At 41.6% G+C, this 25,793-nt stretch overlaps 1 protein-coding gene across 3 annotated transcripts in view; it reads left to right on the forward strand.

The window, feature by feature from the left end:
• The window catches only part of zmp:0000000760 (collagen alpha-1(IX) chain), a 105,868-nt gene extending 81,114 nt beyond the window's left edge, over nt 1–24,754 (forward strand). For all 3 annotated transcript variants that reach the window (XM_048531397.2, XM_048531396.2, XM_048531398.2), the window contains 5 exons: nt 1,388–1,534; nt 2,853–3,029; nt 8,557–8,647; nt 24,167–24,244; nt 24,329–24,754. In XM_048531397.2, coding sequence (XP_048387354.2) covers nt 1,388–1,534; nt 2,853–3,029; nt 8,557–8,647; nt 24,167–24,244; nt 24,329–24,570 — 735 coding nt within the window. In that variant the 3' untranslated portion in view covers nt 24,571–24,754. The remainder of the gene's footprint in view (nt 1–1,387; nt 1,535–2,852; nt 3,030–8,556; nt 8,648–24,166; nt 24,245–24,328) is intronic.
• Nucleotides 24,755–25,793: the final 1,039 nt, after the last annotated feature.

Below are 25,793 nucleotides of genomic sequence, written 5' to 3' on the forward strand. Positions count from 1 at the left end.
TGGTTTGTAAGTGCTTGAGATATGTTAAAGCATCACTATTTATAGTTGCAATGTGATTTTTTTTTTACTTCCTAAATGCTTGTAACTAGTTTGCATTCTCACATGTTTTAAAGGTTTGAATTTTTATAACTTAATTACTTCATTGGAGGAAAATGTTAGCAAATATGTCCTGGAATCTTTGTGAAACAACAATTTAGAAATGGTGTTAAACATGCTCAATAAAAGAAAAGTTGCTATAAAAATACATCTATAAAACACACTTGATGTTCTTGCACTAGACAAAGCACAGCCCACTGCCTTCCTCTCTCCTCACTTCAACCACACTGGACATAGCAACTGCTACCTGAATGGCATCTAAATCAACAAACCACAAAGGAAGCTGCCTTAAAGATGCCTTATAAAGACTGAAACATTCAGACAGGACTTGGAGTGGTTGCTGCAAGTGGCAAGATGCTCCATAACTGATTCTGAGGGTTTATTTGATTTGGTAACTGGCTGCTACAGAGCCTGTACCATGACCTAGTAGCAGACACCAGCCATAGGCAGAACAGCCATCCTGAATGCCTACACTGTGCTGATCTGACCAGCTTCACTTGCTCCTTGCCAATGCTACCTATATTCCCTTTAATGCCTGGATAACCTGCATCACCCAGAGTGCATGGTTGTGCACAGGGCCTTGCCTCTGTCCCAGGCAGAAACCGGGTGTTAATGACTGGCTGGCTTGTGCAGGAAATCAGCAGAAGGCTGAAGCCCAGCTAGAGTGTAATTGATACAGCATGAAGATTGTGCCGCCCAGCCAGTTGCTGTATGATAGAGATATTGTCAGCTCACTGCGCACTGTACAGTATTTTACAAAAATTCAAACAATTGTGAAAACTGAATGTGTTGAAGCTGAAAGCATTGACGTTGAAATTAAATTTTGGCATTCTTTTGAATGTATATGCAGTAATAATCAAATTAAATTGAAATTTGAGGTGTTATGCGGGCAAGTTTCCTATTATTAAAACTCAAAAAAGAAAATGCATTATTAAATAGGTGATGCTTGTGCTCATTACTCTGTTTCTTGGGAAGCAGAGTTGTCTTCCCCTCCTTTCACCCTATAACCAGACATGTTTTCAGTTGTCTAGATCCCGGGCACTGGAATTCCTTTCCACGTCCCTTCACTTCTTCCCTCTCATGAATACCCAGCTTTTGACCAAACCTTTCTCCCTGCTCTACCCCACCAGCCCTCCACCCCGCCTCCACACTATCTCCTTTTCTGAGTCATCATCTAGTTTGTTTGATTCTTCCTTGGGACAATTGCTACTTTAAATATGCAGTACATATACAACTCATTACTACTTTATGTTCGTATTTTCCTTCAAAAACTTTTTACATTATTTTCTAGCCTGGTGATGAAGGGGATTCTGGGCCAGAGGGTCTCCCAGGTGAACGAGGGCCTCCTGGCAAACCCGGTAATCGGGGCCCAGTTGGAGAACAGGGTATAACTGGTGATGCAGGCCTGGCTGGATTGCCTGGAGCTGCTGGACCTCCAGTAAGTGAAATAAACAGTGACATGCAAAACTATGTGCATCCATGTTGTAAATCTAATTTTTGGTATATTTGGATCTAAAAATATTCTGTCATATGACCACTAATGTAAGAATAAATCAACGGCATAGAAATATAAACTGACACAAAGTAAGATTTTGGTACTTTTGGCACAAATTGAGACAGGAATAGACTTGGCAGCAAACTGTGCATCAACTTATTGAGACAAATTCAAGGCAAGCTTGTTAAGTTCTCAAATAAACAATGTCAACAAACTTGTGGTGATCTGTTTTAGCGTGAAATATCTAGGTGGCAGAATGTAGAAAGCAGTTTTTCTCACAGCTTTGATCTTTTGGTCTTCAAACTGTCTCTCTTTCTCCCTTCCTCCCTGTCTCTTTCTCTCTCCCTTCTCTCCCCTCCCTCTCCCTTGTCTCTTGTATTGCTCTCATCTATGTATGGTCTTCCCACTGCAAAGAAGGCAAATTCAAGGCATAATTTATGCTGGCTATTATCCAAATAATTCTGCCCTCACTCCAGTCTTCTTCAGGTCAGTGTGTGAAGACACTTTTCTTAACTAACCAGGAATAATTTATGTGGCTGTATGATGATCTTTGTATCTGAATGTTTATATGCGCCACCGTTCCTTACCTAGTAGAGAAAGATGCTTACATTCCATTCTGTCACAACTCATTTTTCCATAGACAAGCATTCATTTGTCTACTTTTTGTTGTGAGAACGTTTTAATCATTTGACAGAAATACCCAGACCCCTCTGCCTTGGCATAGTTTCAATGCTGTGCCCTGCTTCTAAGTTTTCTCACAATAGTTTTCTCACTTTTGTACAAATGACATATTTAGAAAGTTGTGTTAATAAGCTAAAAGATTAAATGTTACTTTCTAATAATGAAGTTAGATTTTAAAAATCAGTATTCTTGTTAGTGACTTGATCTTGCAAACAGGAGCAATTATATTTTAAGTAGCCAGTAAACGTGAGGTTTGACAATATGTTATACATTAAGGAAGTTATTTCCTAATAATAAATTAGATGACAGCAGCAGGATTAGCTGCCTAGTAAATATTTTCTGAAAGAGATTGATAGAAGAACCTTTGTTATTCAGGTATACAACAATTGTCTTGCAATGACATTGCAAACATTTTTTAAAATTTGTAAGAAGTTGTAATTAATATTTTTCACAGATTAATGAGCAAGTGGAGCATTATCATGCATATTCATAGATTAATACAGATAATTAAATAATACAACATATTGCAGCAGTTGGAATATTTGTAGCATTCTTTTCTAAAGGTTTTTGTGTATTTTAGGGGCCAATCTTCCCAGCCAGTCATGTGATAGAGGTGTGCAAAAGACTTGTTCTTGAACAAATATCACTGTATGCAAGTTTAGTGAGACGAAAGTGTTCCAGTGCATGCCCACTTTATGGTAATGTTCCAGTGGGACCTCCTGGACCAGTCGGTGAGAATGGACAACCTGGAAAATCTGTGAGTAGCCAATTATGTTGAAGAAATCTAATTGTAGACCAGCACTACTGTTCAGGTTTTGAGGCCAGTTTTCAAGGATCAGGTTGGAGCAGAAAATCATCTTCAGTGCTTAAAAATGTAGATGCAAGGATTCAGAAAAGGACTCATCATAATAATCATGACAATCATAATCATATTATATGACAATACATATCCAAATGGCCAAATATACTTTTGCAATCCTGCTTGTGAAGCAGGGCCACTCGAGGTAGCCCAGTTTCTCAAAAGGAGCCTAAAGCATCTTCTAAGAAAAATTGTTTAATGTGACTACCCTGGAGGACTTAAAAATGGTCTGACCTACATGAGGTCGGGCTTGTTGAACCTGAAAGTGGATCCCATTGCATCTATTTTGTAGACATAATGCAGATATAATGAGGTACACTTTCTGGTCCGATATCTCCAATTTCCAATAACTTCTGTTTTTGTCCCTGATAGAATCTTGGGGCAGAAGATCATGGCAGTGTTCCCTCTAATTTTTTTTCTGGCTGCACACAGTGTGTGGAACTTCACACCGAGTGTGCTGTTACACTGCATAGATGAACTGCAGATTGGAAAGCTGTCAAGTGGACTCATACAACTGGGTCAAAAACAAAGTTGCTGGAAAAGCTCATCAGGTCTGGCAGCAGCTGTGAAGGAAAGAACAGAGTTAAGCTTTCCGGTCTGGTGACCCTTCCTTAGAACGGTGACCCTTCCTCAGAACTGTTCTGAGGTAGGGTCACTGGACCCAAAACGGTAACTCTGTTTTTTCTTTCACAGACGCTGCCAGACTTGCTGAGCTTTTCCAGCAAATTTTTGTTCCTGATTTACAGCATCCACAGTTCTTTTGCCTTTCATTTTATATTTAACTCACTGCCACATCTCTTCCAGGCATGCCCACCTTGAAGTTCTGCTCCTCTCTCTGACGGGATGTCTGTTCCAAGCTTTTTTTTTTGTCCATCGACTTTGATTTCACTGTCACTCCTGGTGTTTGAGCAAGTATTTGCTAAAACTCATTTCCACAGCTAGATCACATTTCTCAGTGACCGCCTCTGGCTCAGACGTACCCCAAGCGGATTCCAGCTGAAGTTACATTCCTCATGTTTTGAATCCTCCCAAGATCACAGATATCTCCGTGATGTTCAACATTCCATGGACAGCTGCTCTCAGCGCATCCTGAGATCCACACTCAGTGCCATGTGATGTCACATGCACATTCTCAACCTTTCTCTCTAACAGCGTCGCACCACACTGGCTCAGGGCTGCACCACTGCACGTTCCACTTCACCATCCAGCTCATTCGTCGTGCTAACAAGAAACATTTTCTTTTCCTTTCAGGCACTATGGCCCACAAGATGCAACAACTCAGATACCCATGGCCCCCTGGAACCATCCTGTCCTCCCCTTCCCTCTGACTCCATCCCCTTCCCCAATAACCCCACCACCTGTCGGGTATTCACCATCCTTTCTCGCCTTCCGCTCGCCGATGCTGAAAAAGGCCTCATGTTTATTCCTCTGCGTCCCCATTTTAACAAATTTTGAGCACGACATGACACCGAACTCTTCTTCCACCGCATTTGCTTCCATGCTCATTTCTATTGACAAGAATCCACTCCCCATCCCCATCTGACCCTTTTGCCCAGCTCCAACACTCTGCCTCCATCTGGACCCCTCCCTCTGGCCTTTACCTGCACTCAATCTGTTCTTTTGTTGAGAACTGTCAATGTGATATTAGTCGCCTCAATTTCTCTGCCCCCTCACCAAATCCAACCTATCTCCCCCTGAACTGACTGCACTCTGTGCACTCAAATCCAACCCTGACTTTGATGTTAAGCCTACCGATAGGGTGGTACTGTTGTAGTCTGGTATACTAACCACTACATTGCAGAGGCTGAGTGCCAACTCTTCGATACCACCTCCTACCCTCCCTGGACCACGACCCCACTATGACGCATCAGACCGTTGTATTTACTACAGTTACTGATCTCAATTCAATCAGTGATCTCCTCCCACCCCTGCTCTCTGATTCCAAGCTGACAGTCCCCCAGCCCCACACCTGCCTTCTACCTCATCCCAAGAAGGACAAACAGGATTGTCCAGGCAGGCCCATTGTTTCAGCCTGTTCCTGCGCCCAGTTCTGAAGAAGGGTGACTGGACCCAAAATGTTAACTATGATTTTTCCTTCACTGATGCTGCAAGACCTGCTGATCTTTTCCAGCAACTTTGTTTTTGTTCCTGATTTGCAGCATTCGCAGTTCTTTCAGTTTCTATTTTCATAGAACAGGATGTTGTGCCATTGATGACATATCCACTGTCTGCCTGTCCACCCTTTCCCTACATAATTTTACAAATGGCATGGAAGGCGCAATATTTACCATAGTAACTATAATACAATAGTTAAAACAGCTGCAATACTTTATATTGTAGGTTACAAGGATTGGAAAATAAATTAACTTACTGACAGATGAAGCCTCGCAGCCACATGGGGCAATGGGTCCTGCAACCACTCCAAAATTTCACCAGTGCAAGAAATTATTGAGTGAAGTCACGTGGTCATCAAAAGTCCAAGTCCAAAAGAAAGTGAATCTAGTCATTCAGTATTTAGTTTGTCTGCATCCACTGAAAGAACTTCCTCACATATGGACTTGCATTCCTGGCAGCTGTCCTGACTCATTCAACTTCCTACAGCCCAGTATACCACAGATCTTAAATCCAGTCCCGAAATTGTGTAGATGGACATCACAGGACAAAGGATATCATTGAGATGGCTATTGACATCTATACAACAAGCCAAGGCAGAGGCACCGAAGCAATGTAACTGAAGTTCTGTGTTCATTAGGGCAACCACTGAGCAGGCCTTCAGGCTTTTTAAGTTGAGGTTTGGTATCTAGGGAATTGTGTGACAACCTTCAATAACCTCAAGCAAGGCTTCAGTCTTTGAGGTGGCCTGCTACACTTACAATAATATTGTTTCCCAGAAAGAGGTGTGGATCTGAGGGCAGTGAGATCACCAGAGGAAGATCAGGAGATAGAAAAAGTAGAGAACATGTAGGTGGAAGGGAAAGATATAGAACATTGAAGTGCCTCAGATGCACAATGACATGGCCAAGCATAGTTTGAGATCCAAATGTTTCATCAGGTTATCATGCATGTCAGGGATTATTTGACAGAACATTTAAAATAACTCCTACCAACCCAGGATAAAGGGCATGAGATGTAAACCACTATCAGATACTGTGCTAACACACCAATTTAAGATACAACTGTAACATCAAGATGTGCATTTGATTGTAACCCTTAATGTTACTACGTAAACCCATGATCTTCTTCACCACATTGTACTAATGTTTCTCTCATGTCTGCAATGACAGGAATCTCAGACCTGAGCAGTGAAGTATCATTATCGATACAAAATATTGGAACAGGAATAGTCTATTCAGTCCTTCAAACAAGCATCATTATCTCAGATCATGGCTGATTGTCTACACAACACCATATTGCCACATTATCCTTGTATCCTTTGATGTCATTAGTAACTAGAAATCTGTCCCTCCCTGTTTTGAAGTTAATTAAAGACTGAACTTTCACAGCCATCTTGGAGAGAGAATTCCAAAGATTTACAACGCTGTAAGTGAAAAGTTTTCTCCTCCTGTCAGTCCGAAATGCCTTGCCTTTTATTCTGACACTGTGTCCACTGACTCTAGAAACCACAACCAGAGAAAATGTACTTTCTACATTTACAATGTTGAAATCTTTGAGAATTCTGTAGGTTTCCATTCAGTTGTTGCTTGTTCTTCTAAACTGTAAAGAATACAGGCCCAGTCTCCTTAATTTCTGCTCAATGAACAGTCGCACCATCCTAAGAATCAATCTGGCAAACCTTGCTATAGTTCCTCCTGTATATCCTTCCTTGGGCAAGGAGACCAGAATTACATCCGCTGACAGTACAGAGCTCCCTCAGTTCCACAGTGAAATATCAGCCAAATTCTGGGGTGGAATATGAATCTGCAACCTTTTGACTCAAACAAAATACTGCCAGTTGAGCCAGAGGTTTAGTGGTAATTAATAATCTTAACTGGTCCTACATTGGACAAGGTTGGGCTTCAGGGAGTAAGTTATTCACAGTGTAAATCAGATAGCCAATACCCAAAATTATCACTTTAATATGCAGATCTTTCTCAAGGTGGCAAGAAAGTGAGTTCCTTGGACATATAACTACTAGAAAATTGCAGAAACTGGTTAGTTTCAATAAGTAGTTTTTTTCTTTCTCTAAATAGCTTGGATGGAGTAGATTGCTGAAAAAATTGGCAAGAAATTACACTAAAAGTATAACCTGTAAATTACTGTATGTTGTTTTAGCACACAAATAACACATTAATAGGCAATTATCAAACTGTCCATTTTTACAGGAGGAATTTACATACTCCTCTCTTCTGTTGATGATCACACAAGTCACAAGACTGTTGCTGTGTTTTTGTCAAAAATAATGCAAGCAAGAAGGGTTGGCAATAAAATTAGTTTTCTGTTCACTCCAAAATTTATTTGAACCTGTTCGGTTCCAATATTAAATTCAGTTCAGATCGCATTCCTGTTTCCAGTTACTTAGCGCAATCTGGCATGGATCTGTGCTTCATTAACGCACAGAAATTATCTCTGTTCTTGAATTATAAATCATAATGGCAGTGTTAGCTGTATAAAACTCGAGATATCTGTAATTATATTTTAGTTAAATTTGTTGGCAAGTCAGTAATTTTAAACCATCTTCATTGACAAACAAATTTATTTATTTGCTTAAGCACATTGAACTCGATGGATTTTGGAAATTTACATTGGCTTTCAAACCATGCTCACCTCTTTTCCTTCATCATTCTCCATTCCATTTTTAATAGTATCCTAATTATCATGCACTATTTCAGACCCAGACAGCAGAAAATTAATCTATTCTCATACTTTTATGTGCAATTGAACCAGCGGTCTGGTAATGTTGTAGAGCAATACAAGCTGTTTCTACCTGAAATTGAGCTCAACACTAGCCTAGAAATGTAATTATATGCAGAATAAGGCATGATCCCAGTACAGCACAATAGCACACAGGTTTACTGAAAGATGAGGATGATTTTTTTTCTCTTAGGGGGTCATGAATCTGTGGAGGATTTTTTCTGTAGAGGGCAGTAAAGTTTTGGTTGTTAAATACATTCAAGGCTTAGATGAAAAGAGTTTTAGTCAGTAAAGGAGTCCACGGTTATGGTTATAGATGGCAATGGTCGCAGATTTGGAGCGTGCAGTTGAATGGGCCTTGGTGAATTCCTGCAGTGCATTCTGTAGATGGTGCATTGCTGGTCCTGAGTGTCAGTGGTGGACTTAGTGAATATTTGTGGAAAATTTTGGCCAGTTAGATTATTCTTTGCATAAATCTCTGTAAAAAGTCTTAACCAATTTTTGTTGTCATTTTTTGGGAAATTTAATCTGGATAAGAGACTTCTAACTGATTAAATTCTCAATCTGTTTTAAGGGAAAACCAGGAATTGATGGACAGGATGGAGAGCAAGGCCTTGAAGGATTCTGTGGAGAACCGGGTGATCCAGGATTGCAAGGACCGAAAGGTCTGCTTAATGAAAATGATTTTAACTCTTGCACTTTTTATCTGTGCTTGATAGTTGAGCCTGTGTGTCATTTTGCTTCGTTTTCATTAGTTGAATTTTTTTGTTTTCTTTCTTCTAGTCATTGACTTTGTTCATCAATCATATTGTGCAAAATCTTTTGCTATTCATCCTGCAGCATTTCAGTTTTCTCTTTAGTCACATTGGAGGAGTAGCTATCAGCAGTCAATAGTTGTCATGTGAGGTTATGTGGAATACTCCTGCTTTCTTAAATCCACATTCAGATAAGCCTGTCAGGCAGCATACAAAACTAGTTTTTAAATGCACTTGGCTGACACAGGGCCTTGGCATTATTGCAGAAGGAGCTAAAATTATATATTAAACTCTCAACTTGCTTATGCAAAGACTTTATTTCGCCTAAAATTGCAGTGTTTCTTCTTGAGCATTCTGACCAGGCGCCTGCCATGCTGAAGGTTTAAGGACCTGATTGATGCTCAAAAATGGACACTGTGCCATCACATGTAGAAGCTATTATGCAATAATTATGAACTCACCAAACAAACTCTGTGCAGCAAGAATTTTGAGAAATGACACCTTTACAGTCATTTTTACCCCACCAAGATAAAGCACCCAAGTGAGAGTCCTGGGTGTTATTTTACTACTCTGTTGTTTTGTCAGACTGGGGAGGGTGGTTGGGTGGATAGAGGTAGAGGTGGGTGCCCAGGGAGATAGTGAAGTTCTACGTGGAAGTTCTAAATTGTAGAAAGGCCAATTTTGATGATATTAGGCGAGAACTTTCAAATGTTGATTGGGGCAGATATTTGCAGGTAAAGGGATGGCTGGAAAATAGGAAGCCTCTCAAAAATGAGATAAGAGTGCAGAGACAGTATTTCCTGTTAAAGTGACAGGCAAGTCTGGTAGGTGTGGAGAATGCTGGATGACGAGAGAAATTGAGGTTTTTGTCAAGAATAAGAAGGAAGCATATATCAGGTATGGACAGCAGAAATCGAGTGAATCCCTAGAAGTGTATAAATACAGTAATAATATACTTAAGAGGGAAATCAGAAAGTCAAAAAGGGGACATGAGATACCTTTGGCAAATACAGTTAAGGAGAATACCAAAGGGATTCTACAAATACCTTAAGGACAAAAGGGTAACTAGGGAGAGAATAGAGCACTTTAAAGATCAGCGAGGCCACCTATGCATGGAACTGCAAGACATAGGGGATATACTAAATGAGTATTTTGCATCAGTGTTTATTGTGGAGAAGGATATGGAAGATGTAGAATGTTGGAAGTAAATAGTGACATCTTGAAAAATGTCCACATTACAGAGAAGAAGGATCTGCATGGCTTAAAATGTATAAAGGTGGATAAATCTTTGGGACCTGATTACGTATACCTTAGAACTCTGTGGGAAGCTAGGGAAGTGATTGCTGGGACCTTTGCTGACATATTTGTATCATTGATAGCCATAGGTGAGGTATCAGAAGATTGAACGTTGGTTAACGAGGTGCCATTATTTGAGAAAGGTGGTAAGGAGAAGCCAGAGAACTATAAATCAGTGACCTGAACTTGATGGTGGGCAAGTTGTTGGAGGAAATCCTGAGGGACAGGATTTACATGTATTTAGAAAGGCAAGGACTGATTGGGGATAGCCAACATGGTTTTGTGCATGGGAATTTATGTCTTACTAACTTAATTGAGTTTTTTGAAGAAGTAATGAAGACGATTGATGAGGCCAGAGCGGTGGACGTGATCTATGTGGACTTCAGTAAGATGTTCGACAGGATCTTCATGGTGGACTGGTTAACAGTGGAATACAGGGAGAACTAACCATTTAGATATAGAACTGGCTTGAAGGTAGAAGACAGATGGTGGTGGTGGAGGATTAACTTGCAGACTGAAAGTCTGTGACCAGTGGTGTGCCACAAGGAATGGTGCTGGGTCCACTGCTTTTCAGCATTTATATAAATGATTAAATGTGAAGGTTAAAGTATGGTTAATAAGTTTGCAGTTGACACCAAAATTGGAGGTGTAGTGGCCAACGAAGAAGGTTACCTCCAAATAAAATGGGATCTTGATTACGCGGGCCAATGGGCTGAGGAGTGGCAAATGGAGTTTAATTTAGATAAATGTGAGGTGCTGCATTTTGGAAACGCAAATCAAGGCAGGACTTATACATTTAATGATAAAGTCCTGGGGAATGTTACTGAACAAAGAGACCTTGGCCTGCAGGTTCACAGTTCCTTGAAAGTGGACTTACAGATGGACAGGATAATGAAGAAGGTGTTTGGTATACTTGCCTTAATTGGTCAGTGCCTTGAGTTTAGGAGTTGCAAGATCATGTTGCCTCTGTTCAGGACACTGTTTAGGCCACGTTTGGAATACTGTGTGCAATTCTGACCTCCCTGCTGTAGGAAGGAACTTGTGAAACTTGAAAGGATTCAGAAAAGATTTGCAAGGATGTTACCAGGGTTGAAGGGTTTGAACTATAGGGAGAGGCTGAGTTGGCTTGGACAAGTTTCTGTGGAATGTCACAGGCTAAGTGGTGATCTTATAGAGGTTTTTAAATAATGGGGGGGCTCGGATGGGTGAATAGCCAAAGTCTTTTCCCTAGGATAGTGGAGGCCAAAACTAAAGGACGTCAGTTTAAGGTGAACGGGGAAAGCTTTCAAAAGGACCTAAGCAGCAACCTTTTCACACAGAGGGTGGTGCGTGTATGGAAATGAGCTACCAGAGGAAGTGGCACAATTACAACATTTAAAAGGTATCTGGATGGGTATATGAAGAGGAAGGGTTTAGAGGGTTATAGGCTAAATGCTGGAAAATGGGACCAGATGTGGACTTCACCAGTTTCAAAATCTCCCCTTCCCCTACTGCATCCCTAAACCAGCCCAGTTCGTCCCCTCCCCCTACTGCACCACACAACCAGCCCAGCTCTTCCCCCCCACCCACTGCATCCCAAAACCAGTCCAACCTGTCTCTGCCTCCCTAACCGGTTCTTCCTCTCACCCATCCCTTCCTCCCACCCCAAGCCGCACCCCCAGCTACCTACTAACCTCATCCCACCTCCTTGACCTGTCCGTCTTCCCTGGACTGACCTATCCCCTCCCTACCTCCCCACCTACACTCTCTCCACCTATCTTCTTTACTCTCCATCTTCAGTCCGCCTCCCCCTCTCTCCCTATTTATTCCAGTTCCCTCTCCCCATCCCCCTCTCTGATGAAGGGTCTAGGCCCGAAACGTCAGCTTTTGTGCTCCTGAGATGCTGCTTGGCTTGCTGTGTTCATCCAGCCTCACATTGTATTATCTTGGAATTCTCCAGCATCTGCAGTTCCCATTATCCCAGATTTATTTGCATGGGCAAATTGAACCAAAGGGTATTTTTTCCATGCTGTACATGTCTATGACTCAATAAACCTATCCCAGTGAGCTTTACAACATTACTGTTAAATAAGGAGCTGAAGAAAGAGTTGGGGTGCATATATTTTGAGAATGCTATGAACCAATCCCACACTACTGCCAGAATTACCTCAGTGTTTCCACTAATCTATAGTAGTGCGTTCATGAATGTCAAGCCTCAGTAATTAGATGTTTCAAGCTTAATAAGCTTCAGAAAATAGTAGAACTTAGCCTGCAAAGCTTCTGCTTTTGTATTTCAGAGAGCTCTGCCACAACTATTAAAACTCCTGGTTTTAGACACAGTGCAGTCTCTATTATAGAATGCAGGAACGTCAAACCAAGCGTATGTGCTACAAACATGGTGATCCCCGATGGATGCTCCTTATTATGTTACAAAGCCCACCTGAACAGATGGCAACAGCATCTAACAGTTTCCATAATGTACCTAGTACTTATCAATTGAAAGCTGATCAGAAGGCTGCAATTTGAGTGTTTTGAGGTGTCCTCTCCTCCAGCTTTGCTTTTCCATACTTGTACTTTATACAGTACATCACCACTTGTAAGTTATAAAATGCCAAATACTGTGCAGGTTCTTGGAAGCATTAGAGTGAGGGGCAGTATCTCTTCAGCTACAGTGTTCTCCTAAACTGCTAATGAGCACAAGACCTACAACTTGAAAATCAGAGAAAATGGTTGGTAGCGGAGGAATTATGTAGAGCTGCAAGAGCTAGGGTTAGGGTTAGTTTACTCTCTGAAGCACAGCCTGGCGTGTAAAATGAGTGAGGGGGCTATGTAAATGATGAGAAATTAAAGTGTTCTAGGATTGAGCACACCTTCTATTTCTCCATAGATAGTAGGAACTGCAGATGTTGGAGAATCAGAGATAGCAAGGTGTAGAGCTGGATGAACACAGCAAGACAAGTAACATCAGAGGAGTAGGAAGGCCTACATTTCGGGCCTAGACCCTTCTTCAGAAAATTCTTCTTCTATTCTATTCTTCTTGTATTTCTCCTTCTGGTTTACTCTCCGTAATGGTTCAGACAGTCTATAATATCCAATATCCATATCAACCTATTGAAGAGATGACATTACACAACATGGCGGAGTTATTCCTTGATTTTGTGTCCTTCAAAAGGAAAGGGTGTATAAAGTGAGTAGTATACCAACAGATTTTGAAAATCAATGTGTGAAACTAGAATAGTTTGTCTGTTACTTTGAAGAAACAATAGGTATGTTAGAGAGATAAAGATGCTATTACAATAAAGTGTAAACTGACAACAAACAAGGCACAAAGAAAAATATATCTTTGCAACCCAGGCCAGGCTATCAGATATCTTCTTGCATGTTCTGTGTCCAGTTCCAAGCAGTTAATATGCAAGCTTTAACATGCCTGGCCACTATAGACCATGCATCTTTGGTAGTATGGCATAGTATTGTTCACCTATCTGCGGAAACTAAAACATTTCTCCTGCACATTTCATTCACTGAATTCTGTAGGGCATTGCCTGAGAATATGGCTGTTCTTCTAAATGGCGTTTTCTACCATTAGTACACAGAAACCAGTTTCAGCACAGCTCCAGGAAAGTTTAGACAGCTCCTAATTCTCATTCTACTTTGTCTTTGATTGTTAGAAATTTACACCAAAAACAACAATATCTCCACATCTCTCTAAATATTGAAATTTTTATTTTAACTTGGTCCATTTCAGCAAGTGATTATGGTTATATAGCCACATTACGGCATTCTTTAGTTCTCATTCCTTATCGGTTAGGGAAGCTGCTTCTGGAGTAGCTGCTCCTGTAATCCCATGCACATTAATAGAATGAAATTATTACAATTTTTAAAAAAAATTGAAGCCTGAGATTGTGGGTAGGGACTATTGTGGCCTTCAGTTAAAGACTTGCAGTTTGGGTAAACCTGACAGTTAGAAAAATCGTGGTAATTCTGTAGTGCGTTCTTGTGATGGGAATGCCTTCCCTCATGTCATATGTGAAATGGCCTAAAGGCACATTAAAATGATTGAGTATTATGCTACAGTGTGGCATCAATGATTCAGTGAGTCGGTGAATAGTGGGGGGAAAAAAAATTAACTTGGAAGGCAATACAAATTCAGATCTCATGGACAGCCTGTTTTGCTTCTCATACTTTCCTCCCAGTCAGTAAGTTACTCTTGGAAGGGTTCCCTCTAGCCTACTGCTATCTCTGTCTGTTATAGAATAAAAGATATGAAGTATACACTACGTTTTGTAAATGTTCATCTTTGAGAATGGCTTATAGCCCAAAGGACCAAGAGTTCTACTTGCCAAAAGATCTACCCAAAGAGCTAAGTGATAATATAGGCTAAAAGACAAAGAGCAGACCTTGCTACAGTCCAGTATTACAATCAAAGAACTGAGGGGGATACAAAGAATAAAGGGTGGCAAACACAGATAATAAGAGCTGTAAAAAGGAAGTATGAAAACAAGTTTATTAAAAGTATCAAGAACTAAAGGCTGCCTGAGCGAAGATGCAACAGATTGAGACAAAACTGCTTACAATGCATCTTGCGAGTGCAGGCACTGCAGACTAATATTGCGTAATTATCTTATCATTTTATCCAGAGTCCTGAAAATGAATATTTGCTCCCAAACTCTATGAATATGATAGACTGGGCTCAGTCATTCACCTATCTCCACTCAGGCATTGCAAGTTCTAACAGGAGTGTTGCTTTTAGATTTAAAAGGTCACCCCTCCATCTCATGGGTAAACACTTCAATAGCTTCTGTCGCTTCAGTGCTTTGTTCTAAGTCTTCAACAAAGCACCTTTTAAATGGAAGTAGCAGACCTTTTAAGAGTTATTGGTTCATCCAATATTCATCCATTGAAGTAGTATGCTTTTTGTACCTGGTTCAATATGCACAGAAAATAACTGAATTGATACCTAGCTTAAAGTGTTTGTAGTATGATGAGAAACTGCAGAGCCTAGGATGGACTATTGTGGAGAAGAGTTGAGAAAAAGGAGGCTAGTACCCAAGAAATACACATTTTCAAGATAAATTAGGTTCAATTAGTGGTGAGATAATTGTAATAAAGTGTAGAAACAAGTTATAGTTGTAATTTAAGTACTCTATATGCAAAGAGCGATGAAGGGTATAAGTGGGCTGACTAGGGAGATAGATAGAAATTTATGAATTTGGTAATTTTTGAGAGTATCATATGGACTGTAATGTTTGCTAATTCTCTGGCCTACCTGCATTCCTTTAAAGATGTTACAGGCTGTCCCCAGGCTACAAATGAGTTCCATTCCTAAGTATGTTTTTAAATCAGTTTGTACACAACTCAGAATACAAGTCATTAAAGTATAAAATATTCATTCACAGGTATGAATGAATGTTTGTATGTTGGATCCTTAAAACTAATAGTAATATGTTTTTTTTGTTTGTAAATACAAATACTTGTAAGTTGGTGACCCCTTGTACTTTGTTGATTGTGAAAAGTATGAAATTGGAGAACATGTTGTCATATCTGCCATAAGTTGATGGATTTTGTCTTTGAATCAACCTGCCAACTTTTATCCATGCCAGCCAGATTTCCTAAATAAATCTAGTCCCATTTGCCAGCATTTGGCTCATCTCTATCTAACCCTTCCTATTCATGTAGCTATCTAGATATCTTTTAAATGTTGTAATTGTTCCAGCCTCCTCCACTTCCTCTGGCAGCCTATTCCATACATGTACCACCCTCTGCATGAAAAAGTTGCCTCTTAGGTCCCTTCTAAATCTTTCCTAACTCACCTTAAACCTGTGCCATATAGTTTTGGACTCCCCTACCCTGGGGCAAAGGTCTTGGTTATTCACCCTATCCCATGGTTCCCATGATTTTATAAACCTCTATAAGGTCACCCTTCAGCCTTTAGTGCTCTAGGGAAAATAGCCCCAGCCTATTCAGCCTCTCCCTACAGCTCAAACCCTCCAAATCCAGCAATCCGTCCTTGTAAAGCTTTTCTAAACCCTTTCAAGTTTCACAACATCCTTTCTGTAACAGGGCGACTAAAATTGAACGCAGTATTCCAAAAGTGGCTTACCCAATGTCCTGTACAGCCACAACATGATGTCCCAACTCCTATACCGAATGCACTCATCGATAAAGGCAAACATACCAAATGCCTTCTTCACTATTCTGTCTATCTGCAAGTCCACTTTCAAGGAACTATGAACCTGCACTCCAAGATCTCTTTGTTCAGCAACACACCCTGGCACCTTACCTCTAAGTGTATAAGTCCTGCCCTGACTGCCTTTCCAAAATGCAGCATCTCAATTTTATCTAAATTAAACTCCATCTGCCACATTAGTTATGTGCAGTTCTGGATTCAACATTATAGTAGGAATGTGATTAGTCTGGAGAGGATGCAGAGGAGATTTACCAGGATGTAGCCTGGGCTGGAGAGTCCATGGTATGGAAATTGCTGGCTGCTGGTATGCAGGATCAAGATGCTGCCATCTGATCTCATTCTGAGACATGAAGTGTAGAGCTAGATGAACACAGCAGGCCAAGTAGCATCAGAGGGGTCCACCAGTCTTTCCAGCCATCATGTCACCACTGGAGGTCTAGGCCAGTCAAGAGCAATCACAAAAGTAGGCACTAAGGTGTTTTGTTCTTAGCAGATGGTACTGCTGGACACATCCCAGCCCATAATGTAATCTGGGTTGATATATTCTTTTTTGTTTGGTTAACATGTTGGTCAACCACTGACACATATTCACACGTGGCCACAGATTTTCTTTAATAACAAGCACTTATGACATGAAAGAAATAAAAAAAAACCAAACTAAGCTATCTAAATATTACAGTAGTTAGAATATTTCAACTTGTTTCCCAACACTATCTGTTACAGAGACTCAAGTTCGGAGAAATTACCCTCACCATATCTAAACTACTTAGGGTTCTACTTTAACTGATACCTGACAATTTCCTGGCCTTGAATTGTGCGTACAATTCCATGATTCTTTTTTTAAAATCTATCAACATGAATTTTTCCACATTTTTTGAGAATATAAATTTTCTCACTTCAAATAATATTTAGATTTCTAAACAGATTTACGTGGTTTGGAAATTAAACAAACTCAGCCGATCTTCTGAGGTAACTTATTTCCTGAAACAAATACAAAAATTGCTGCTAAAACTCAGCAGATCTGGTGGCATCTAAGGAGAGAAAGCAGAGTTAATGTTTCAGGCCCAGTGATCCTTCTTCAGTACTGATTGTAGCTAGGAAAAAGTTGATATATGTGCTGAAGATGGGATAGGGGGATGAGTAATTGATAGGTGGAGATGGAGCCCAGAGAGAAAGAGAGAGAGCAAGAGATAGAGAGAACAGCAGTGAGGCAGACAAAGGAATGGGTAATGATTAGCCTGGGAGAATCACTAACTGCAAATTAGGATCATTAGTAGCTGACAAGGGGTTGTTTGTAGTAACAGCTCATATGCTGATAAGGCATGGTGTGTGGGGATTGGGTAAGGACATGGGAGAAGGTGCTCAGTCCTAAAATTATTGAAGTCTATATTCTGAAAAGCTGCAGAGAGTCCCAGGTGAAAAATGAGATCTTCCCCATCCCATCTTCTTCATATATACCAACCTTTTCCTAGGTCCAGCTACCTCCTCTTCACCATGGATATGCAATCTCATTACACATCACCCCCCCCCCATCTCTGCTTCTTCCTGGAAAAAAGGCCTGAACCATTCCGATCCAACACTACCCTCCTCGGCCTGGCTGAGCTTGTCCTCACTCTGAACAACTTCTCTTGTAATTCAGAGATAATGGGAACTGCAGATGCTGAAGAATCCAAGATAATAAAAATGTGAGGCTGGATGAACACAGCAGGCCAAGCAGCATCTCAGGAGCACAAAAGCTGACGTTTCGGGCCTAGAACCTTCATCCAAGGGTCTAGGCCCGAAACGTCAGCTTTTGTGCTCCTGAGATGCTGCTTGGCCTGCTGTGTTCATCCAGCCTCACATTTTTATTCTCTTGTAATTCAACTCACTCTTCAGGTCGAAGATGTGGCTATGGGTCCCCTCGTGGGCCCCAATTATGGCTGCCTGTTTTTGGGGTACATGGGACATGGTGCTGCTTCTCTCTCAATTCAGAACTTTGCTTCCAATTTCCACTCCGCTCTCACCTTCATCTGGTCCATCTCTGATCCCTTCCTTGACATCTCTGCTTCCATTTCTGGGGATAGCCTGGCCACCAATATCCTTTACAATCCAGCTGACGCCCTCAGCTACCTTGAACATACATCCTCACATCTTCCTTTCTGTAAAGACTGTATTCCATCTCCCAGTTCCAATGACTCTGCTGAGTGTGTTCCAATGTTGCCAACTTTGACAAAGAGACCTCTGAAATGTCCACTTTCTTCCTCAACCAAGGATTCCCCAGCACTATATTTGACAGGGCCCTCAGCCAGGTCCAATCCATCTCCCACACTTCTCCCTCTCCTCCCTCCCACATCAATAATAGGGTCTCCCTTGTCCGCACCTATGATCCCACTGACATTCACATATGGAGGATTATTAGCTACCATTTCTGCCACCTCCAGCCGGATGCCATCACCAGACACATATTCGTCTCCCATCCCTTGTCACCCTTCTGCAAAGAATTTTCCTCTGGGATATCCTGGTCCACTCAACCTTCACTGCCATCAGCTTCCCACAGCCCCATAGTTCCGTTCTCTGCAGTCACAGAAAATGTAACACCTGCCTGTTTTCTTGCTCCCTCCTCAGTATCTGAGGGACCAAACATACCTTTCAGGAGAAGAAGCACTTTACTTGTGCACTAGATTGAATGAAGTCCATCATTTGTTGCTGACAATGTGGTCTACTCTACATTGGGAAATGAAGCATGGACTGACTGATCACTTTAGACCACTTACATTCTGTCCACAAAAAAGACCCTGAGCTTCCTGTTGCTTGCCACTTCATCTCACCACCTTATTCGCTGGCCAACACCTCTATCTCAGGCTTGCTGCAATTCTCCAGCGAAGTTCAACAGAAGCTAGAAGAGCAGCGCCTGATTTTTCTCTTCAGAACTCTACAGCTTCCTGGACTCAATATCAAGTTCAACTATTTTAGGGCCAGAGCTACCTTCTCCCACATCCTTACTCCAAACCCGACACACTATGCCTTTAAATCACATGGTCTGCGATTACACATTGCCCATTGTTGGCCACTAACAGTCCCATCAGAGGCTATTCATCCTTCTGGGCCAATCGTTATCCATTCATTTGTCTGCCCAACTGTTCTTCTCTTTCTTTGGGCTCTATCTCTACCTATCATTTACTTCTACCTCCTCGCCCCACCCTACCTCCTGCATAAAAACCAATCGTTTCCTAGATACCATCAATTCTGAAGAAGTGTAACTGGATGTGAAACATGAAGTCTGATTTCTCTCCACAGATGCTGCTAGACCTGCTGAGATTTTCCAGCAATTTCTGTTGTTTTTTGATTTCCAGCATCCATAGTTTTTTAAAAATGTTTCACCTAATTGTTATTAACTTCCCTGAATACTGCTTTTCAAAAGAAAATAAGTTGGCTTCTAACCTCATCATTAGTCTTTTCAACTAAACTGAAAAACTTGTACTGGTCTGATTTTTAAAAAAAATGCTTATCTTTGATTCTTCTAAACTGAAAACAAAGTAAATGACCTTATATGGCCATTAAATGGCCTTCACCACTAGGTCATCTGCTGTCTGACAAAAATTGGATTAGGTCAGAGTTTGGAAGGGCTCTCTGATCTTGTCTTTTTCAAAGAAAGCTCTTTACAAAAGTAACCAATACCTATGTGTCACTATTTTAAAACAATATTAATATATCAAAATTGTACACTTTCTATCACAGAGGAAAAGCACAAAGGTAATTGATTCTATATTTAATTTGTGTTGTCAAAATGTTACTGGTTAATATTATATTGTGAAGGTTATTGCTATTGGCTAATATTGAGTGACATAAGCTAAAGGGATGTTGACACATTGTAAAGAGTGGTGTGTGCTGTCATGGAGGAAATGTTTCATTTAATTGAAATAAGACCTCATTATGCAGTACCTCCTCTTCCACCCAATTTCTTTTGGTACACGTATCCCTGTCCCCTGAAATGACCTAGAGATCTTAGGAGGTGGTGGCTAAACCTTCATTGAGGAAGTAGCACACTACCACAAACTTAGCGGGTGAATTTTATCACAAAAAATTGCTAAGTGTTCATTTTGGCAAGTTTCATGGACAGTTTCTCTCCGACCTCATGAAATTTTTTTTTGCTATTCTCTAAAACTCACTTCTAGTCATGCACCAGGTCAACATTGTCAGTCAGGAGCTGCCTTTCACAATGCACGTAAATAGGAGTAGGACAGAATGCAAGTGCTTCTCACTGTACGTACTTGGCACCTCATTACAAATACAATCTAATCTATTGCTACTTAAGAAAGGAGCTACACAGCTTACCTGTTCCTAGCATCACCAATCTTAGAGCCCTGTCTAAGGGAGTGCTACTCTTTCCCAACGCCAGGTGTAGCTTAACATCTTCTCATTGTTTAATGGGACCATTACACACTGGAAAGCCTTCAAATGGTTGAAAACTGTCACTTCCATTAAGCAATAGCCAAAGTGAAGAATAAACAAACAAACAGAAGCTGCATCTGCCCCTGGGAACAGACACAGAGTGCTTGCATTTTGAGCAACAAGAAGTTTAAAGTCAATGAGTGATCATTGCACCAAGCTGCCAACTATTGGAACTAGGTGTCAATTAAATCCTCTCTGGCCTGTTGCGTTTGATGCTGCAGTGCTCTTTTGTGCAGAAAGTGAGGTTCCTCCAACTGAATGTCCTCATCTTCATCCTTGAAAGACTGCTGCTGCTCTCCCAGGTTTCAAGAATCCATTACATGCCCTCATTGCTTGCACTAGTTATGCAGAGCATGGCGGGCTAGGATTACGTAACACCTTCCGACTGGAGGGTACTTCAAAGCCCACCATACCCAATGTAGCATTGGAACCTCTTCTTCAGAAAAATTGTCATCTACTCCACAAAGTAAGAGTGAGCAGCATTGTATTTCCCTCAGCCTCAATCAATGTTTTGTGTAATGGAGTCACCAGCCATGGTTGTAGCAGGAACCCTTGCCTTCAAGTAACCATTTATATAAGGCATCGGCCCTTGAGATGAACCAGGAACATGGGTGTTCTCAAGAATACATACACGGTGGTGCTGTTGAGGTACCTGGCACAGAATTCTAAGAGGTGGTACCAATGATCACAGAAGGCTTGCACTTTGATAAAATGTGCAATTTGGTGTTTTCAATGTGCCCATAGCACCCCGCACCTGGACAACCATCAGTTTGGCAAAGCCTGCTCACAGGCTATAGCACTTGTTAAAAATTCATTCTTGAACTGCTGCAGTACTTGTGCATATTGAGACCCATAATGTCATTAGGGAGGGAATCCCAAGATTTTGACCTGAAGAAGTAACAATATATTTCAAAATCATGATGGTGTGTGGCTTGGTAGTTTCCCATGTTTGTGCTGCCCTTCTTCTAGATTTCAGTCATCCTGGGTTTGAAAGGTGCTGGAGAGTGTTGGGGAATTTCTGCAATGCATCTTGCAGACACTGCTGCTACTAAGCATTGGTGGTGGAGGGAGTGGATGTTTGTTGATGAGGTGCCAATCAATATTGGCTGTTTTGTTCTGGATGGTGTCAAGCTTTCTAAGTGTTGTACAGACCTTATCGTGGGGAAATGAGATGAAACAGTATGATCCAATACACATTGCATCAGTAACCACTTTAATGAATTTATGCATTGAGGGTTGTGACCACACCTCCTTGGAAGTTGCCAGTTGCGTGAATAGTTAGTGCAAAGAACAGATAGCCACCTACTCCTTCATACCATAGGTCCCCTCCACCAGTTGGCATACTCCTGTGCAGTGTCTCAGGACATTGTCAACCTGCAGTCTTGCTCATCTCATGGAAGTAATCATGTTGAGGATGGTAGATTCTGGTCCTCTGGTACGTCCTACACATCCTGAGGGGACTTCAGTGGTGACCTCGTTGTAGGAAGGAGTGTTGGCATCCAGTGGAGGTTGCTGTGGGTACTGGGCTTGCTAGCACATCTGTTGTGGACTCAGTTTCTCTGAAGCATTGTTCCACTGCAACGGCAGGAATGGTAACTCCTGCTGTGGGTGAATCTATTGTTCACACTTCTAATGAACCTGTGGGGAGAAAATAAGAAACAGAACAAGTCCTTTGGTAAGTGATAATGGGAACTGCAGATGCTGGAGAATCCAAGATAATAAAATGTGAGGCTGGATGAACACAGCAGGCCCAGCAGCATCTCAGGAGCACAAAAGCTGACGTTTCGGGCCTAGACCCTTCATCAGAGAGGGGAATGGGGTGAGGGTTCTGGAATAAATAGGGAGAGAGGGGGAGGCAGACCGAAGATGGGGAGAAAAGAAGATAGGTGGAGAGGAGAGTATAGGTGGGGAGGTAGGGAGGGGATAGGTCAGTCCAGGGAAAACAGACAGGTCAAGGAGGTGGGATGAGGTTAGTAGGTAGGAGATGGAGGTGCGGCTTGGGGTGGGAGGAAGGGATGGGTGAGAGGAAGAACAGGTTAGGGAAGCAGAGACAGGTTGGCCTGGTTTTGGGATGCAGTGGGTGGAGGGGAAGAGCTGGGCTGGTTGTGTGGTGCAGTGGGGGGAGGGGACGAACTGGGCTGGTTTTGGGATGCGGTGGGGGAAGGGGAGATTTTGAAGCTGGTGAAGTCCACATTGATACCATTGGGCTGCAGGGTTCCCAAGCGGAATATGAGTTGCTGTTCCTGCAACCTTCGGGTGGCATCATTGTGGCACTGCAGGAGGCCCATGATGGACATGTCATTTAAAGAATGGGAGGGGGAGTGGAAATGGTTTGCGACTGGGAGGTGCAGTTGTTTATAGCAAACCGAGCAGAGGTGTTCTGCAAAGCGGTCCCCAAGCCTCCGCTTGGTTTCCCCAATGAAGAGGAAGCCACACCGGGTACAATGGATGCAGTATACCACATTGGTAAATGTGCAGGTGAACCTCTGCTTAATACGGAAAGTCATCTTGGGGCCTGGGATAGGGGTGAGGGAGGAGGTGTGGGGGCAAGTGTAGCATTTCCTGCGGTTGCAGGGGAAGGTGCCGGGTGTGGTGGGGTTGGAGGGCAGTGTGGAGCGAACAAGGAAGTCACGGAGAGAGTGGTCTCTCCGGAAAGCAGACAAGGTGGGGATGGAAAAATGTCTTGGGTGGTGGGGTCGGATTGTAGATGGCGGAAGTGTCGGAGGATGATGTGTTGTATCCGGAGGTTGGTGGGGTGGTGTGTGAGAACGAGGGGGATCCTCTTTGGGCGGTGTGAGCAGTTGTCATTCACATCACTCGCAAATGATAATTTAGCACAGTCCTCTGTATAACAGGAAATGAAGGATTCAGACAATGAGAGCCATGGTATGTCTCCCCATGAACCTTTGACATAGGGACTGACATAGGAGATTGTAAGTGCTATATGAGCACACTTAAATGCTTTTGTATTAAGTAGTTTAGTCGCCTAACACCATTTGACACAAGTGGGAACAGACCAGTAGCACCCTAATTACTACAGTCACAAGTTGAGTAGAGCAGATGATTAAATTTCATATTCAAGTTGTTCATAAAATATTTTGGTCAAAGTGATAGAATATTTAACATATTATTAAATAGTGAAGATGTCTGCTGTTTATTAAGCATATCTACTGAAGTGTCTGGACCAAAGCAGGGTGGCTCAGTGGTTAGCACTGCTGCCTCCGCACCAGGGACCTGGGTTCAATTCCACCCTTGGGCGACTGTCTGTGTGGAGTTTGCATATTCTTCCTGTGTCAGTGCGCGTTTCCTCTGGGTGCACCAGTTTCCTCCCACAGTCCAAAGATGTGTAAATTAGGTGGACTGGCCATGCTAAATTGCCCACAGCGTTCAGGGATGTGTAGATTAGGTGGGTTATGATGATCTGAGGGGTGGTGTGGACTTGTTGGGCTGAAGGGCATGTTTCCACACTGTAGGGATTCTGTGATCAAAAAAAAATCCCTGCAAAGTATTTCATGAACTTGTATTTCTTATCTTAGGCGAACTTGGAGAGACAGGTGGTCAAGGTTCTCAAGGTGTTGGCCTCCCTGGATTTATAGGAGAACAAGGCTCAAGAGGTATGGTGTATTGTAGGTTAGTTCATATACATTTTACTAATGACTGTATGTTTCTTAAATTTATTTTTGTTGTACTCCATGTAGGTCAGCGTGGAAAGTCTGGATTAGGCATACCTGGACAACCAGGGCAACGTGGACCACGAGGTCATACAGGACAAAGAGGCTTAAGAGGACATCAAGGATATAGGGGACCTCCAGGTGTGTGTATTGCAACAGGATGTGAGTGGAATAGAATTTCCAGTGCCCCAGTTCCTAACACTGAAAATCAAAGCCCTCAGCCACAACACATGCAGCTACCACAGAATTTCATTGATCAGGAAGAGTAAGTGTAAATAACAAGAATATCTTTAGAAGCAATTAAACAAATTTATTTAAATATTTTAGTATCAATCCTACTTTCAAATGCATGCTAAAATGTAGATTTTAAGCTGAAATGACAGGAATTATGTAATACAGCAGTAAAGCTGTCATTGTAACCAGTCTGAAATAATAAATTTTTAACAAACATTCCTACATCAGTTATCTTTCATTCTTTCAGTGTTTCTACGTGCTGGTTTCTAATTTTAGAAAGCATAACGTACGTGACTTCCAAAAGTTTTTTGACGCTATAACTTCACATAAAGTCAGTGGCAAAAAGGAATACATCAAAACTCTCAAATTTTGAAAGCCAGTTTTACAATTGATAAAGCCAGTCCTTAATACTACTGTCAACAAAAATATGAAAAAAAACACCAATGTCTTAACCTTAGTATGCAAGTGGATAAGAGATGTGAACTAAATTTTGTTGATAGTGGTACTGCATTTCCAGGAGTTAAATTCGGCATAAATCTAATTTGTAAATAAGAGGTTACAAGTGTCACTTTGAATAGTACCATCTTTGGGCAGGAGTTCCAGTTCATAATCAACATTCAAAGAAATTTTAAACAGCAGAATGCCTGCAAAGTTTGAATGCTTATCATTTATTTCTTCCAGCACTATGCATGCCATTTCACCTCCAAAATGGTCTTTTTGTGTACATGCATGTATTTGATGCTGTCACATTAGCAGCAGATAACACTGCCCCCCACCCTCCATACCAGCTGCTAATGTTATTTTAAAGGGATCATCAACTCCTACCTAGTGATACAAAAATTAGGAGCTGGACTGGGCCATTAAGCCCATCAAATCTCATTCACCATTTAATTAGGTCAGAAGTCACAATGCACCAGATTATAGTCCAACAGGTTTATTTGAAATCACAATCTTTCGGAGTTCTGCTTCTTAGCATGGCTGAATGATTGTGGACTCATATCCCTGTATACACTACTATCCAGTAAAAGAATGCTGCAAAGTAATGATACTCTGAGAGATAGTTATTTCTGTCTCAGCCTTCTAGTTATGCCCCATAACGGTAAACATAATGAGAAGATCCATCCTGTCATGTTGGTAAGGTCTCTTCTGGAGTACTATGTCCAGTTCTGGTTGCCATGTTATAGGAAGGGTATTATTAAACTAGGAAGGATTCAGAAGAGATTTACCAGGATGTTTTTGGGAATGGAAAGTTTGAGTC

This window comes from Stegostoma tigrinum, chromosome 4 (genome assembly GCF_030684315.1).
Source record: "Stegostoma tigrinum isolate sSteTig4 chromosome 4, sSteTig4.hap1, whole genome shotgun sequence".
Lineage (NCBI taxonomy): Eukaryota > Metazoa > Chordata > Chondrichthyes > Orectolobiformes > Stegostomatidae > Stegostoma > Stegostoma tigrinum.